The sequence below is a fragment of the Suricata suricatta genome, chromosome 2 (genome assembly GCF_006229205.1).
Source record: "Suricata suricatta isolate VVHF042 chromosome 2, meerkat_22Aug2017_6uvM2_HiC, whole genome shotgun sequence".
NCBI lineage: Eukaryota > Metazoa > Chordata > Mammalia > Carnivora > Herpestidae > Suricata > Suricata suricatta.
This window is the reverse complement of record NC_043701.1, coordinates 158,342,365-158,357,005: the sequence shown is the minus strand read 5'-3', so window position 1 is coordinate 158,357,005 and position 14,641 is coordinate 158,342,365. Positions and strand designations below refer to the sequence as shown.

Here is a 14,641-nt window from a genome sequence, read left to right as displayed (position 1 = left end):
ACCTTTGGAAGTTGTTAGGATATTAACTCATTATTCAAAAACCTGATAAATAAAAGGAAAGAATGAAGGATTTATTCTTTCCACTAAGAACTACATTCCAGGATACTCAAATAGTAAATGAGAAAAAATTTGTTATATAAAAACCCTAGTTGTTACATGGAGAAAAAAACAACAGAATTAGAAAAATAACTATTCTGCAACCTCTAATGAAAAACTGGATCTAAACAACAATCACAATTGGCTACTATAACCATTAAGTGAAAAGTGGCTGGAGAATTTTTATAACAGATTCTATCAGGCTGACAATACCTGAACCCTGAATACCTGATCAGTCTTAATATGACTAAAAGTGGGACCAACCAGACATTATGAAACTTCTCATGTGATGTAGTAGGAAACAGTGCCAATCTTCATTTGTTACTTATTTTTGCCAAAAGAATTGAATCTGTGTCTAATCAAGCTTATATCTAATCTCCAATTTTAGGATATAAGGAGGGATGCGAAGCATGTTTAAGACCCCACAAAAATTCAGTCAATCAAATCAAGAATGTGGCAAATTCATTCTATCAAGTGAGCCAGTTTTTTGGTTTTTTTAATGAATTATTTGAGGAAAAGAGGTGAGAGGAGAGAAGTGGTTACAGATTAAGAAATTTATCAATCAAATGTAATTGTGATCCTTGGTCAGATTCTCATTTTAACAAGACAACTACAAGTAAATATTCGACACAATAAAAGAAGTCTCTACCTGGGTATCAAATAGATGTTACAGGATATTAGAAATTGTTAATTTTTTTAAATTTAAGAATGGCATTGTGGATATTTCATTTGTTTTGAAGCTCCTCATTGGTAACAGATATTCATTAAAGTACAAGAAGATAAAATGATATGTCTGGGGTCTGCTTTTAAAAATCCAAAAGGAGGGGCGCCTGGGTGGCTCAGTCGGTTGAACGTCCAACTTCAGCTCAGATCATGGTCTCATGGTTCATGGGTTCGAGCCCCATGTTGGGCTCTGTGCTAACACCTCAGAGCCTGGAGCCTGCTTCAGATTCTGTGTCTCCCTCTCTCTCTGACCCTCCCCCACTTGGGAGCTCTATCTCTCTGTCTCTCAAAAATGAATAAACATAAAAAAAAATCTAAAAGAAAAAAAAACCTGTGTTGTATGGAGGGAGGGTGGGGCCAAAAAACTGACCAACCACTAATTAGTGCTGAGTTTGGGTAATGAGTTCATAGAGATTCATTTTCTTTTTTATTCTACTTGTGTAAATGTCCATAACTTCCCATATTAAAAAGTTAAAAAGAAATAAGAAGGCAAAGTAGGACTGGAAAATGAAGCATCTTTAGTTTAAAAAAAAAGAAAAGAAAAACTACTCAATTGTGGCACTCTCATTACACTGGTAGGTTATAACATAAACCTTCATTCAGTCCTTAGAACTGTCTTAAGATGACATTACTCACCATCCTCATGGTCGAATCTTCCCAAAACAAAGTTGATTCCAATCCACGCATAAACTCCTAAGTGAGAAACATAAAAGCCTGTGCTTAATTCTTTGTGGTATGCCATGCATACCCCTCTCCCAGGGCTGCTCTTTTCTTTCCTTTTTTAGAAAAAAATGGTGATAGTAATTTATTCCATGCTCTTAGTGTATGAATTTAAAATCTCTTATCTTGTGATGCTTTTCCCTTTTAAAATGGTTTGCATTTTCTAAATTAATGTGTAAAAACAAATGTAAAAAATGCATCTTGGAGTTCTGGCTTGGGGCAAGAGGAAGTAAGCACACGTCACCCTGTCACCCCACTGAACACAGTGTCAACTCTCGACAGAATGTATGCAGAATGTATGTGTGAGAGCTCTGGAAGGAAATAACAAGAGGCACACTGAGTCAGAGATCAGAAGTTAAAGTACCACCAAACCCGTAGCAAGTGTCCCATTTTTTCCCCCTCAGATATTGCCTGGCCTGGACTCAAAAGCAGCTTGAAACACGAAAGGAAATCCAAGTGTGGAGAGAAAGAACTTCAAGACCTTGCTTTTTGGTCCAAGGGGCATTAAAAGGGACTCCGAAGGCTCCAAAAGAATGGAGGAAGATCCCTTGGGTTTTTTCCCCCTTTATTTTGTTTTCTGCTATCACACAATCCTGCAGCAGTGGAGGTAGAGGTTGGGCGGGTGCCTAAAACTCTGAAGGATATGAAACTGCTCTCACTAGAGGAGCTATGGCCTCAAAAGTTGAAGAAAATTCCTATTGCTGATTTTTCTCCTTGTCCTCCACCATTTAGCCCTGGATGCAGATGCAATCGTGGGAAATGTATGGCAGAATAGGCAAAATAAAGCCCTGGCTTTCTGACTGGAGGACCATGAAAGTGAGCCCCAGGCAACCATAAAATGTTGGGGAGATCACAGAGAGTAGGGAATAAAGTGATCTATAAACTCCTGGGCTCATGGCCAAGCTACACATGCATGGATCTCACTTTAAACAATATACCAAACGTTCTGAGGACTGTACTGGCTAGACACCCCATTTGTACAGACTATGCCCAGGTTTCAGACTGACCACTGGGTGACAAACAAATGGGACAAACCCAAATAGCAGCGGCAAGCCTTTGAAAAATGAATCAATACAATCACAGAAGGCAGGTCAGAACTTGAGGCATGAACCTAACTAGGTCAACTCCCTGCTAAAACAAACAAACATCAATATTTTCCTATGATTGAAACAAGACCCAGAGTCTCATAATATAACATTCAAAATGCCCAGGATATAATATAAAATTACTTAGCATGAAAATAACTAGGAAATCTCAACTCCTAAGGGAAAAGATGCCAACCCCAAGATGACACAGATGTCAGAACTGCCAGACAGATATTAAAGCAGCTATATAACCAAGAAATACAAGCAGTCTTAAAATGAATGGAAAGATAGAAAGTCTCAGCAAAGAGAGAATATAAAAAAGAATCAAATAAAAATTTTAGAACCAGAGAATGCAATACTGAAATTGAAAAGGTATATCTTTTCCCTTATGTGAATTGCAACTAGAACGCATAGAGAATTTTCTCTTTTTCAAGAAATGGAAACATAATTTGTCATATAGGCCACATGAAAACATACTTTCAACTACATTCCAAAACTGCAAACCCAGTAGTGCAAGCTTTTAAGGGAGTATTGGTACTTGCATAATAAATACAATAAAAAGTGGGTGCCTGCATGACGCAGTTTGTTATCTGACTCTTGAATTCAGTTCAGGTCATGGTCTCATGGTGGAGAGATGGATCCCTGAGTCAGGCTCTGCACTGAGTGTGGAGCCTGGTTGGGATTCTCTCTCCCCCTTTCTTTCTGCTCTTCCCCTGCTCACTCCATCTCCCTCAAAATTAACAAATATTTGAAAAATAAATGCAATGAAAGGAGAGCCTATAACAAAAGAAAAGTAAGTAATGATCACCCTGATCTTCCCTTATTAAAGTTTCCCCTTTAATTTACATCTGAACTTGGCAAACTCAGTACAACTCATGGAAGTACATATGTTTTCAACACTACAAATAGCTAAGCTAACCAAATACCCAAATGGAATCATCACTAAACACGAATACATTCTTATAAACACAGTACTTAGCACAAAGTTAAAAACAAATATAAATATATGACTTCTAGAAGCAGCAATCTAAAACAGATACCAATGCAGAATATGCAACTAATAATAAAAAAACATATAACAGAATCCAGAAAATTACTCAAAGAAAAATGAAAATCAAACATATAAAGCAATCCTAACCCTGCCCCCAGCAGAGAGACTACACCATGGTTGGCTGGGAGCTGAAGCAGTGCACCCCTCGAGGCCCAGTACCTTCCTGCTTCCCAGAGATCACTTCTGCCTGAGACTGTGAAAAGAGGAAGTCAAACTCCAGCGGTAAATCTCTCACCAGATCAGCCAAGATAGCCAGCTGCTTTCTGCAAGAAAGAACAAAAAATATAAAAGTTAATTATTAAACACTCTTCTCGCAATTAGCTTCAACTTGACCTTCTACTCAGACTTGTTAGGACCTCACTGCTAATGTAGTCCAACCACTAGTTAAGTCCTATTTCTTTATGGTACTTCTCCTGATTTTAAAGGTTTAAACAGCCTCCAAAGTATATCCTCTCACTTAAAAGGCAGTAAGATACTCGTAATACTTTTCCTTTGTATAATTTTATAATTCAAATAGTATGAAAAGATGAGACGACAGTTCTGTGCCTCTCACAAGTCCGAGTATGTATAAGTGGCAGGAAGCACAGTTTCACAACTGCACGATTCCTAACTACTGTGAAAAGAGCTGTCAGACTAAGGAACACGATCTTATCCTCAGATCTTACACAATACAGGAACAACACCTCGTATCACCACACAACACAGGCTGTTAGTCCACATGTTTTTAATAATCCTTTACAAAGCTGACAATGAACTTTTTAATCTCCTTTTATATATTTCAAAGGTTGGGTTTTTTTTTTTTTTTTTATAAAAGTCTTATCATTTGAAAAACCCAGATCAGGACCAAAATCCAAAGGTCATAACAATTTGGGGACAAAGTCTGAGTCTTAGTATCTAGTAGTATCTATTTTCTCCTCTAAAGTTTTATGCTATCAGTGTTATTAAAGAAAAGCAAAGAAACAAAGCTAGAAATAATAATATGAATCTAGACAAAGTAGTTAAAAACAAGAGCAACTATCCTGGATTTTTAAAATTACTCATTACAAAAATATTCTGTTGGCTCAGATAGTTGTCAGCATTACTTAGTGAAGAATGATAACACTTGAAAGTAAAAAATACATTTAAAGTAATAATTTTCTTTCAGTTCAGGTCATGATCTCATGGTTGTGAGATCGAGTCCTGCATCAGGCTCTGCACTGAGTGTACAGCCTGCCTGGGATTCTCTCTCCCTCTTTCTCTACTCCTCCCATTTCGTGCACGCTCACTTGAGCTCTCTCTCTCTCACTCCCAAATAAACATGTTTTTACAACATGTTTTAAAAAATAAAGTAATAATTTTACAATATACTGTAAAATACAGTTTCTAAAAAAGCTTGTTATACATAGTAAATTCTTACAAAAATAATTTTACACAGGGAACCAGAGGGATTATTTTGCCCTCCCTGTTGAATAGGCTTCCAATTGGGTATTTGCTTAAAATAACCAAAGAAGAGGGCTTGCTGATTTGGGGGAAAATATGGAAAAAAGGGCACCCCCCATACACTGCTGTTTGGAATGTAAATTACTGGTATGATCTTTTTTTTTTTTTTTTTTTGGTAGGCTTCATGCCCAATGTGGGGCTTGAACTCATGACTCACGACACTAGGATCAAGAGTTGATGCTCTATCAACTGAGACAGCTAGGTGCCCCACTGGTAGATCTTTCTAAAAGCAATCCAGGATTTTATATCCAAATTTTTAATGTGCTTAACTTTTGACCAGCTTTTATACTTTTAGAAATTTACGGCAAGTAAATCATCAGATTAAAACACAAAAAGAAAGAGAATGCTGCAGATTTATAACAATAAAAAAGTGACACCCTGTTAAATAATCTATGCCATACCATATAATATAACACTAGACAGATGTTAAAAGAAATGATTTATACTCTATATGTATTGACATGAAAATATGTCCAATATATTTGAGTTCTAATAGGTTTGAGACAGTACATGTGATATGATCCCAACTTATATTGAACAATAAAACAAAAGAATTCTTCATGTACTGCACAGAACTTCTGTTCCCCAAAATTCAATATTTTCTTTTTTTAAAATTATTTGTAATGTTTATTATTTTGAAAGAGAGAGAGAGAGAGACAGAGTGAGAGAAGGGGAGGGGCAGAGTGAGAGATAGAATCCAAAGCAGATTCTGGGCTCCGAGCTGTCAGCACAGAGCCCAATGAAGGTCTCGAACCCACGGACTGTGAGATCATGACCTGAACCCAAGTTGGCCGCTTAAATGACTGAACTATCCAGGAGCCCCAATATTGTCTCTTTATTTAAAAAAAAATAACTTTCAGTGGCACCCGGGTGGCTCACTTGGTTAAGCGTCTGACTCTTGGTTTCAGCTCAGGTCATGATCTCATGTTTATGAGTTCAAGCCCTGCATGAAGCTGTGGGCTCACGATACAGAGCCTGCTTGGAATTCTCTCTCTCTCCCCCTCCCCTATTCGCACTGTCTCTCTCACTTTCAAAAAACAAAAAAAACAAAAAAACAAAAGCAAACCCCAAAAAACTTTCAGTGGCAAAATGGTGATAACTGTTGAAGCTGGGAGCTGAGAAAATAAGGAGTTGTTATGCTGTTCTATTTTTATTTATGTTTGAAATTTCCCATAACAAAAGTTTTTTTTCCCTTAAATGTTGCCTTGTACTACCTTTGTAATTTTTAAAGGATATTTCCATTACAAAATGAAAAAGAGGTAAAAGAGATTGTTAGTCTGGGCCTTTGGCAAAGAAATAAAACCTAGTGATAATACATTTCAAAATAGAGTCCAGGTGATTTAAACCCATTCTGAATATTGCTCACAAATGCTAATAAATTAGCAAAGCATTAATTATACAGAACAGGTTCTTACAGTAGTTATATTTATGTCAACAACTACAGCTACCTCAAGAGGTAACAACAATTTCATAAGCCCAGGATAAATTTAGGCATTATTTAGAAAGGGATTAAAAGATGAATTAAAAGGGAAGCTCTTCACAAATTCTTAAGATAAAAGAAACATAAATACTTAGGGCTTCTATGCTGACAGTGAACATCTTAGACAAAAGGAATGGAGTTACATAATGGGTTTTATCTGGACAGAAACTTCTTTGACAAACAGTGTCCATGCTGAACGACATCAAGAGATAAGACAATCCTTTCTTTTGCTCCAGACCCACAAAACGTGGCCAAACCTCCTGGTCAGCTCTGCCTTTGTGACTTCCGCATGAGCATTTTCTCTGGTGCTCATCCCCTTCCTTGGTGTTGATCCCGGACCACTCACAGGCCTGTGACGTGGCACCCACTGTGTCCCCTATACTCTTCCCAGGGTTTCTAAATTTTGAACTATATGATTATTACTTATGTCAAAACCAAAAATTCTAAATTACATGTGCAGTATGGTCACAACATTGTAGAAATTACAGACGTATGTACAGAAAGAAAGATATATGATAAAATGAAACACTTTCGATAGGGCAATAGGGATAGAAGTTTGCTGTTGTTTTTCCTTTAATGCAGCTATAATATTTTAAAACTTGGTTTAAAATAAAAAACATACCAAAAAATGTTTTTAAGAGATAGCATGCATAAGTGGGGGAGAAGGGCAAAGGGAAAGAGAGAGGGACAAAATCCTAAGCAGGCCCCACGCTGAGCACAGAGCCTGATGCAAGCTCAATCTCATGACCCGAGGATCATGACCTGAGCTGAAATTAAGTGTCGGACACTCAACTGACTGAGCCACTCAGCCAACCCAAAAACAAAACAAAAAAAATTTTTTTAAGTTTATTTATTTATTTAGAGAGGGAGAGTGCAAACAGCAGAGGGGCAGAGAGAGAAAGGGAGAGAGAATCCCAAACAGGATCCATGCTGTCAGCACAGGGCTGAATCGCATGAATCATGAGATCATGACCTGAGCTAAAATCAGGTCAAGAGATATGAGAAAATAAGGGCCTAAAAGGTCTCTCATTTCAACTAATGGCTATATAATCTGCCTCTCAACAGTAGGCAAGATAGTAAACTAGTAATTGTGTGTCTAAAGAGAAGGAAAGAAGCCCACTGAAAGAACTATGAACATATGTTATACTGCCCAGCATGTCTGCATAAGCAGCACGAAGCCCTATATGCATAGCCAAGGTTTTTGCTGCTGGCCAAAAATACAAAATAAAACTTTCTGGAAAAGGGAACTGTTATTTGCCAAGAAGAAAATATTTAAACTAATAAAAATACTTGTTGCCTATGAGACTTTGAACTTTCCAGAAGGATGATTTCAAAAGTTATGGGAGCTCACTCCCACCCCAAGACCAAAATAAGTGTGAAGAAGCCAGAAGTGTCAAAGGGGAGAAATTACAAACAAGAAGGGATCTGATCTAAGTACAGCCACTGCCTCTTCCTCCTCTTCTTCAAGAGAAGGAAGAAGAATTGAATGGTAAGATACTGGGATAAATTGCCAAGGTCAAGTGGAAAAGACTTGACTGGATGAAGCTGAAAAACTGGTCTAAAACAATGGAGACTGAGCTTCACAAGCAGCACTGTCACCAGGCAGTTATAGAGAGAGTGGCATTCCTATCAGCCCCCAGGTACCCAGATGCTCAGGTGAACCTCATACAACCCTTCTGTTAACTATGCTCCCCTTCTAGTGATCTAAATTTATCACCATCACCACTGCTCCTCAGTCAAAACCAAGAATCATTACAGCCTTCAGAGATAAATATTGATCTGAAAGAGGGAAATGGCATGAAGCTCTGAACAGACTGTGAAATAACTGCATGCAGGGCTAGCTCTGCTCTATTTTGAGCAAGGAGTCTTCCAGTGCCACCTGTCAGCTCTGCATCGTGCCCACATAGCCCACCTTCAGACCAGGGAACTGCAAAGAATAATATGTGGAATCAGCCTGGCAACTTGGTGCCACCCATTCTCCCCTGTTGCTCAGACCCCACATCTCACCTCTCAGGGAGAAGCCTCATGCCTGCTGTGCACAGGATGTAAAGGGGGGTCTCCTTGTGCTTCTTCACAGGCACATGAGCAGCAGCAAAGCTCAGCAGAGGACGAAGGTAATCACTGGCATGTTCTGGAGTGTCCGCCATTGCAGAGATTCCTTAAGTAAGACAAAATACTTTAAAAAGTAGATCACATGGACTCAGAAGACTGATATCCATAAAGTTCTGCTTAAAGTCTTAAACATTTATTTGAGAGGATGGGAACAGCAATGAATGAGATATCTCCATTATCCAGAATCTCAAGAAAAAAAGGGAGCTTTCTTTTTGTCTCTTCTCTTCTCTCCTCTGTCATGCCTGCAGCAGGTAAAGAGAGTGACAACAAAATACATCCCAAATAGTACCTGGCTTGATTTTTTTAACCACTGGTTGGCTATTGCGGTCTCTCATCTGTTTGATGTCCAGCAAATCATGGGGGTTGCCATTATGTCTTGGCCAGAAATAAACAAAAATCCGGGAGCCACTGCTGCCACAATCCACAACAAGTCCATAATTTAGAGTTGGGTCTTCAGTGTTGGTTGCTTCAAGCTCCCCTACTCGAGCCAAGTACCTGAGCCAGTCAAAAAGAGAAATTGGGGTCATGAAGTGTCCACCTGTGCCAGCCACGTGAAACCACACGTCCTAAGAAATGAAACAACACTAACAACATAGTTAGTGATGTACATAGATAAGGCAACAGCTGGTTTGCTTGCTGAGAGCTACTGAAATGTCAGTGGGGGCAGTTCTGAAACTGGCTGGGATACCAAACCTTTTTTTTTTTAATTAATTGTTTTTTAGTTTACGTCCAAGTGAGTTAGCATATAGTGTAACAAGGATTTCAGGAGTAGATTCCTTAATGCCCCTACCCATTTAGCCCATCCCCCCTCCCACAACCCCTCCAGCAACCTTCTATTTCTTCTCCGTATTTAAGAGTCTCTTATGTTTTGTCCCCTCCCTGTTTTCATATTATTTTTATTCCCCTTCCTTCATGTTCATCTGTTTTGTATCTTAAAGTCCTCATATGAGTGAGGTCATATGATATTTGTCTTTGCCTAACTAATTTTGCTTAGCACAATACCCTCTAGTTCCATCCACACAGTTGCAAATAGCAAGATTTCATTCTTTTTGATTGCTGAGTAATACCCCATTGTGGGTGTGTGTGTATATATATATATCACATCTTCTTTATGGGATATCGAATCTTTTACCAACTTTTAAGAGCTTGTAGGCCTGAGTAAATAACTGTTTTTTATTGTTATAAGCCACTGAGATATGGGGAAGTTTGTTATACACACTAGTTAACTAAAACAATCCTAAGAATTTCTCTTCTATCTCTCTATCCTTTCTGTATACAAACATTAAGAATACTTTGGAATGATTGCCACTTAATATGTGTTTCTGGATGGTCATATATGTGGGGCTTTTCTCTTTACACTTTTTACTGCTAGAATTGCATTAATAAAAAATGTATTTCATAAACACAGTAGTTATTCTTTTCTGTAATCTTTTAAAGTATTTTATGATCATAAAAAGAATGCTTATAAAATGTGTATAAATAACAATAAAACAATGCCTCTGTACCCAACACCCAGTCTAAAAAATAAAAGATTACACTGCTAAAACAAACAAACAAATAAATAAATAAATAAATAAATAAATAAATAAATAAAAGCAAAGCTTCTAGGCCTTAGGACATCACTACTTTCTGTTGGAATTTTTTTTCAGATTCGCATTGGAAGATATTTATTTGGCAGATAGCAGGAAGATGGTACCATCAAAACACCAAGGTCTGAGTCTCAGCTCCAGCACTTTCTATACTGTGTGACCTTCAACAAGTTACCTAACTTCTCTCAGACTGTTTTTTCATCTGTAAAATAAGGATGCCAAGTCTCTGCCCTCAGGCAGACAGTGCATGCTGAGTGGTTAGCACAGCACTGTGTTACTGCCACTGCTCTTACTGTTACGTGATCATTGGGAAAGCAATTAATAGAAGACACTCTGGAGACAAGAGCTGAGAAGTCCAGAAGAAAAGAAGGCTAAGAGTCGGTACAATGCTCCTGAGTCTGAGGCATTAATAAACATTATGGTTCACTCAGAACCTGAGAGTCTGAAAAGTACAAGCATTGCTGACTTTTCTTCGAAGGCTTCGCTTGAAGAGAAGCCCAGTGAGAATGGCTTTTAACTTATTATATGGAAAGAGTTCTTTCTTGGTGCTAAGAATACATACTGCACAGTAAACAGATTAAAACGTTGTCCTGTAAATTCTTTTAAATTTGATTAAGTATCACTATAGGTTGAACTAATAGTTGAATAAATGCTCTGAAAGCAATGCTGTCAATTTTTTCAAGCATCACCACTAAACTCCCTCCCTTATACTTGCCCTACTCATCCAAAACTATATTTAGACCTAATTCCTAGATCCCCCTAGACCCTTATACAGAACCCTTCAGAACTAGGTTTTGTGAAGCCTGAAACTAATGCCATTGGGTAGTTGTTTTGTTTTGCTTTGGTTTTAAGAAATATTCAACATTAAAATACAAAAGGGACCCACACATGTAAGGGGCCCTGAAGTAGGCATCATTAGCTCTTTAGTAAATCGACCTCTGAATCAGACAATAAGGCACATATGTCCCAACCCTTGCAATAATCTAGCCCCTGTTTACTGGTGATTTGACATTGCTATGCAGACCACAAAGTTCCCTACTTTGGACAGAAAAGCAAATCTTGATGAATGAATGAGCATACAGAATCAGTTCTGAAATAAAAAGTAAACTTAAGCACTTTTCCTACTCTACAATACAAAATAAGGGAAGATCATATATTTATTTGAACTCCAGTATCATGCTGTAAATGATTACATAGGATAGAATCAGGTAGAACTTTTTTCTGGATCCTATAGAAGAGGGAGTTATGGGAAATGAAGCAGGTGGTAAAAATCTGTTACATTCTAGCACGTTTATAGTCATAAAGACTGTTTCACCACATACTTTCCCATTCTAATCAAATTATTGGGCTGAACTGGGCTTACTTACGATCCACAAATCAACTCATAATAGCTCACTTCTATCACATGAAAGCTGGGAAGACATCTGGGTTCAAGTAACAGAACTCTTGCAAATACTGACCTCACACAAGATAAGTCATCTCTAGCCTAAAGTGACTTTTCCTTTCTTATCCTAGCAATCTTTCTACTTCACATGCTTCACAGATCTCTCTCTGCTTTCCCTCTCTCAAAACCTTCCCCTCTACTCTTCTGACTAAATTCTAGACCCTATTCCCTCCTGCTTAATGAATAACTTTTCTCTAGTACACTGGTTCTCAAACATCTAAGGTTCAGGACCCCCTTTTATATTCTTAAAAATTACTGGATGCAAAAGAGCTTTTGTATACGTGGGTTACATCTATTTATATTTACCATGTTAGAAAATAAAACAAAAATTTTTAATATTTACTTATTTAAATATAACAATGAACTCTTTACATATTAATATATTTTATAAAAATAACCATATTCTAAAATAAAAAAATAGAAAGGTGGTATTATTTATGATTTTGGAAATCTCTTTAGGGTGTGGATTAGTAGAATACAGCTAGATTTTCATACTTGCCTCTGTATTCAATCTGTTACAATATGTTGTTTTGATTGGAGTGTATTGAAAAAAAACATGCTGTTTGAAAAGGGAATATTTTAATAGCCCATTTAGATCTTCTTTGATACTATACTAAATCTCAACAAGTAGAGTTTCTTAAAGGTTAGCTGCAATGTGAAATCTAAAACCCTATCTAAGAATGTTTCATACTTTATAACATTAACCATTAGTCTGTCTTGCACTTTGAATGGCTTTTACCACTGTACAATTTTGTAACATCCTATACTGGGAAATACTGGTTCGCTGAGCTATATAAATCTTCCTAACATTCACATATTTCATTCTACAACATTAAACACACACACACACACTCATTAATATCACTACCAATATTATTTTTTAAAAAGTCTTTTTGGGTGGGGGATGGGCTACATGGGTAAGGGGCATTAAGGAAGACACATGTTGGGAAGAACACCAGGCATTATACACAGGGGATGAATCACTGGAATCTACTCCTGAAAACATTATTGCACAATATTTTAACTAACTTGGATGTAAATTTAAGAGGAAAAAAAAGTATTTTAAGTATTGAGAAGCTAGCAGACTCATAGTGGCAGATACAAATGTTCCAAACTGCTAATTTCCACTTGAAAGCTCAAATGTTATCACGGGCAATAAAAACTAACAGTCTTCCTCTTTAAAAAAATTTTTTTATTATTTATTATTTTTTAAACATTTTATTTATTTTTAATACAGAGAGAGACAGAGTATGAGAGGGGGAGGGGCAGAGAGAGAAGGAGACACAGAACTGGAAGCAGGCTCCAGGCTCTGAGCTAGCTGTCAGCACAGAGCCTGACGCAGGGTTCAAACCCACGAACATGAGATCTGACCTGAGCCGAAGCCAGAGGCTTAACCAACTGAGCCACCCAGGCGTCCCTATTTATTTTTGAGAGAGACGGCATGAGCAGAGGAGGGTCAGAGAGAGAGACACAGAATCCGAAGACAGGCTCCAGGCTCCAAGGCTCCAGGCTCCAAGCTAGCTGTCAGCACAGAGCCCAACGTGGGGCTCAAACCCACAAATTGCGAGATCATGATCTGAGCTGAAGTCAGACGTTCAACAGACTGAGCCACTCAGGCACCCCTAACAGTCTTCCTTGAAGTGACAGACTTTTACCACATTCATTTTTTAAGAAGAGGTCTATGAAATATCCAAATCTTAAAACCATAGTTTTTCTGGAATTTTTTCAAGTAAGAATAATATTCTGGGAGAAAAGCAGCTAGGTTTAGCTCATACCCCCAAAAGACTGCCTAAGGGCTTTTCCTCAAGATAACTCTAGTGTGCAAGAGAAGTGCTTAACTCACACTTCCAATTTTGTCACATAGAATATGAAAAAGATATTCTTAAATGGAACTGGAATTTTTTCCCATTACAACTGTGTGACAATGACGACTACCATAACTAACAGAGTAATTTGAGGCCTCCATCCTGATTTGTGCCAAGGCGCCCGCAGTCCTCCCTACCCATTGCTTTGCATCATTAGTATAAACGTCAACTCAGTGAAAAGGGCAAAGAACATCACAATAGCCAAGATGTAGAAGCAAATAAAATATCCACGGACAGATGAACAAATGAACAAAATGCAGTATATAAAATGGGTATTATTCATCAGCCCTAAAAGAGAAGGAATCTTTATCATATGCTACATATGGGTGAACCTTGAAGATATCATGCTAAGTAAAATAAGCCAGTCACAAAAAGACAAATATTGTGGGTTCTACTTATATGAGAGATGTGAAGTAGCCATATTCATCAAACAGAAAAAAGAATAGTGATTACCAGGGGTTGGCGCAGGGAGGGGAAAAAAGTGGAGTTGTTGTTTAATGGGTATAGAGTTCAGACTTGCAAGATGAAAAAGTTCTGGAGATTGGTCAAATAACAATGTGAATACACATAACAATACTGAAATGTATAATTAAAAGTAGCTAAAACAGTAAATTTTATGTTATGTGTTTCTTACCAATTAAAAAACAGGCAAGCAATCCCTACCAAAATAACACCAGCATTCTTCACAGAGCTAGAACAAACAATCCTAAAATTTGTATGGAACCAGAAAAGTTCCCAAACAGCCAAAGCAATTTTGAAAAAGAAAACCAAAGCTGGAGGCATCACACTCCTGGACTTCAAGACATATTACAAAGGTATAATCATCAAACAATATGATTCTGGCACAAAAGCAGACATTCAAATCAGTGGACCAGAATAGAGAACCCAGAAATGGACCCACAGACATATGGCCAACTAATCTTTGACAAAGCAGGAAAGAACTTCCAATAGAATAAAGACCGTTTCTTCAGCAAAGGATGCTGGGAAAACTGGACAG

General features: G+C 37.7%; 1 protein-coding gene across 1 annotated transcript in view; it reads right to left on the bottom strand.

The window, feature by feature from the left end:
* The window catches only part of ENTPD7 (ectonucleoside triphosphate diphosphohydrolase 7), a 42,732-nt gene that overhangs the window by 16,210 nt on the left and 11,881 nt on the right, over positions 1–14,641 (bottom strand). Inside the window, exons 4-7 of the mRNA XM_029932355.1 lie at positions 9,036–9,241; positions 8,642–8,792; positions 3,835–3,938; positions 1,456–1,512 (exon numbers count right to left, since the gene is read on the bottom strand). Coding sequence (XP_029788215.1) covers positions 1,456–1,512; positions 3,835–3,938; positions 8,642–8,792; positions 9,036–9,241 — 518 coding nt within the window. The remainder of the gene's footprint in view (positions 1–1,455; positions 1,513–3,834; positions 3,939–8,641; positions 8,793–9,035; positions 9,242–14,641) is intronic.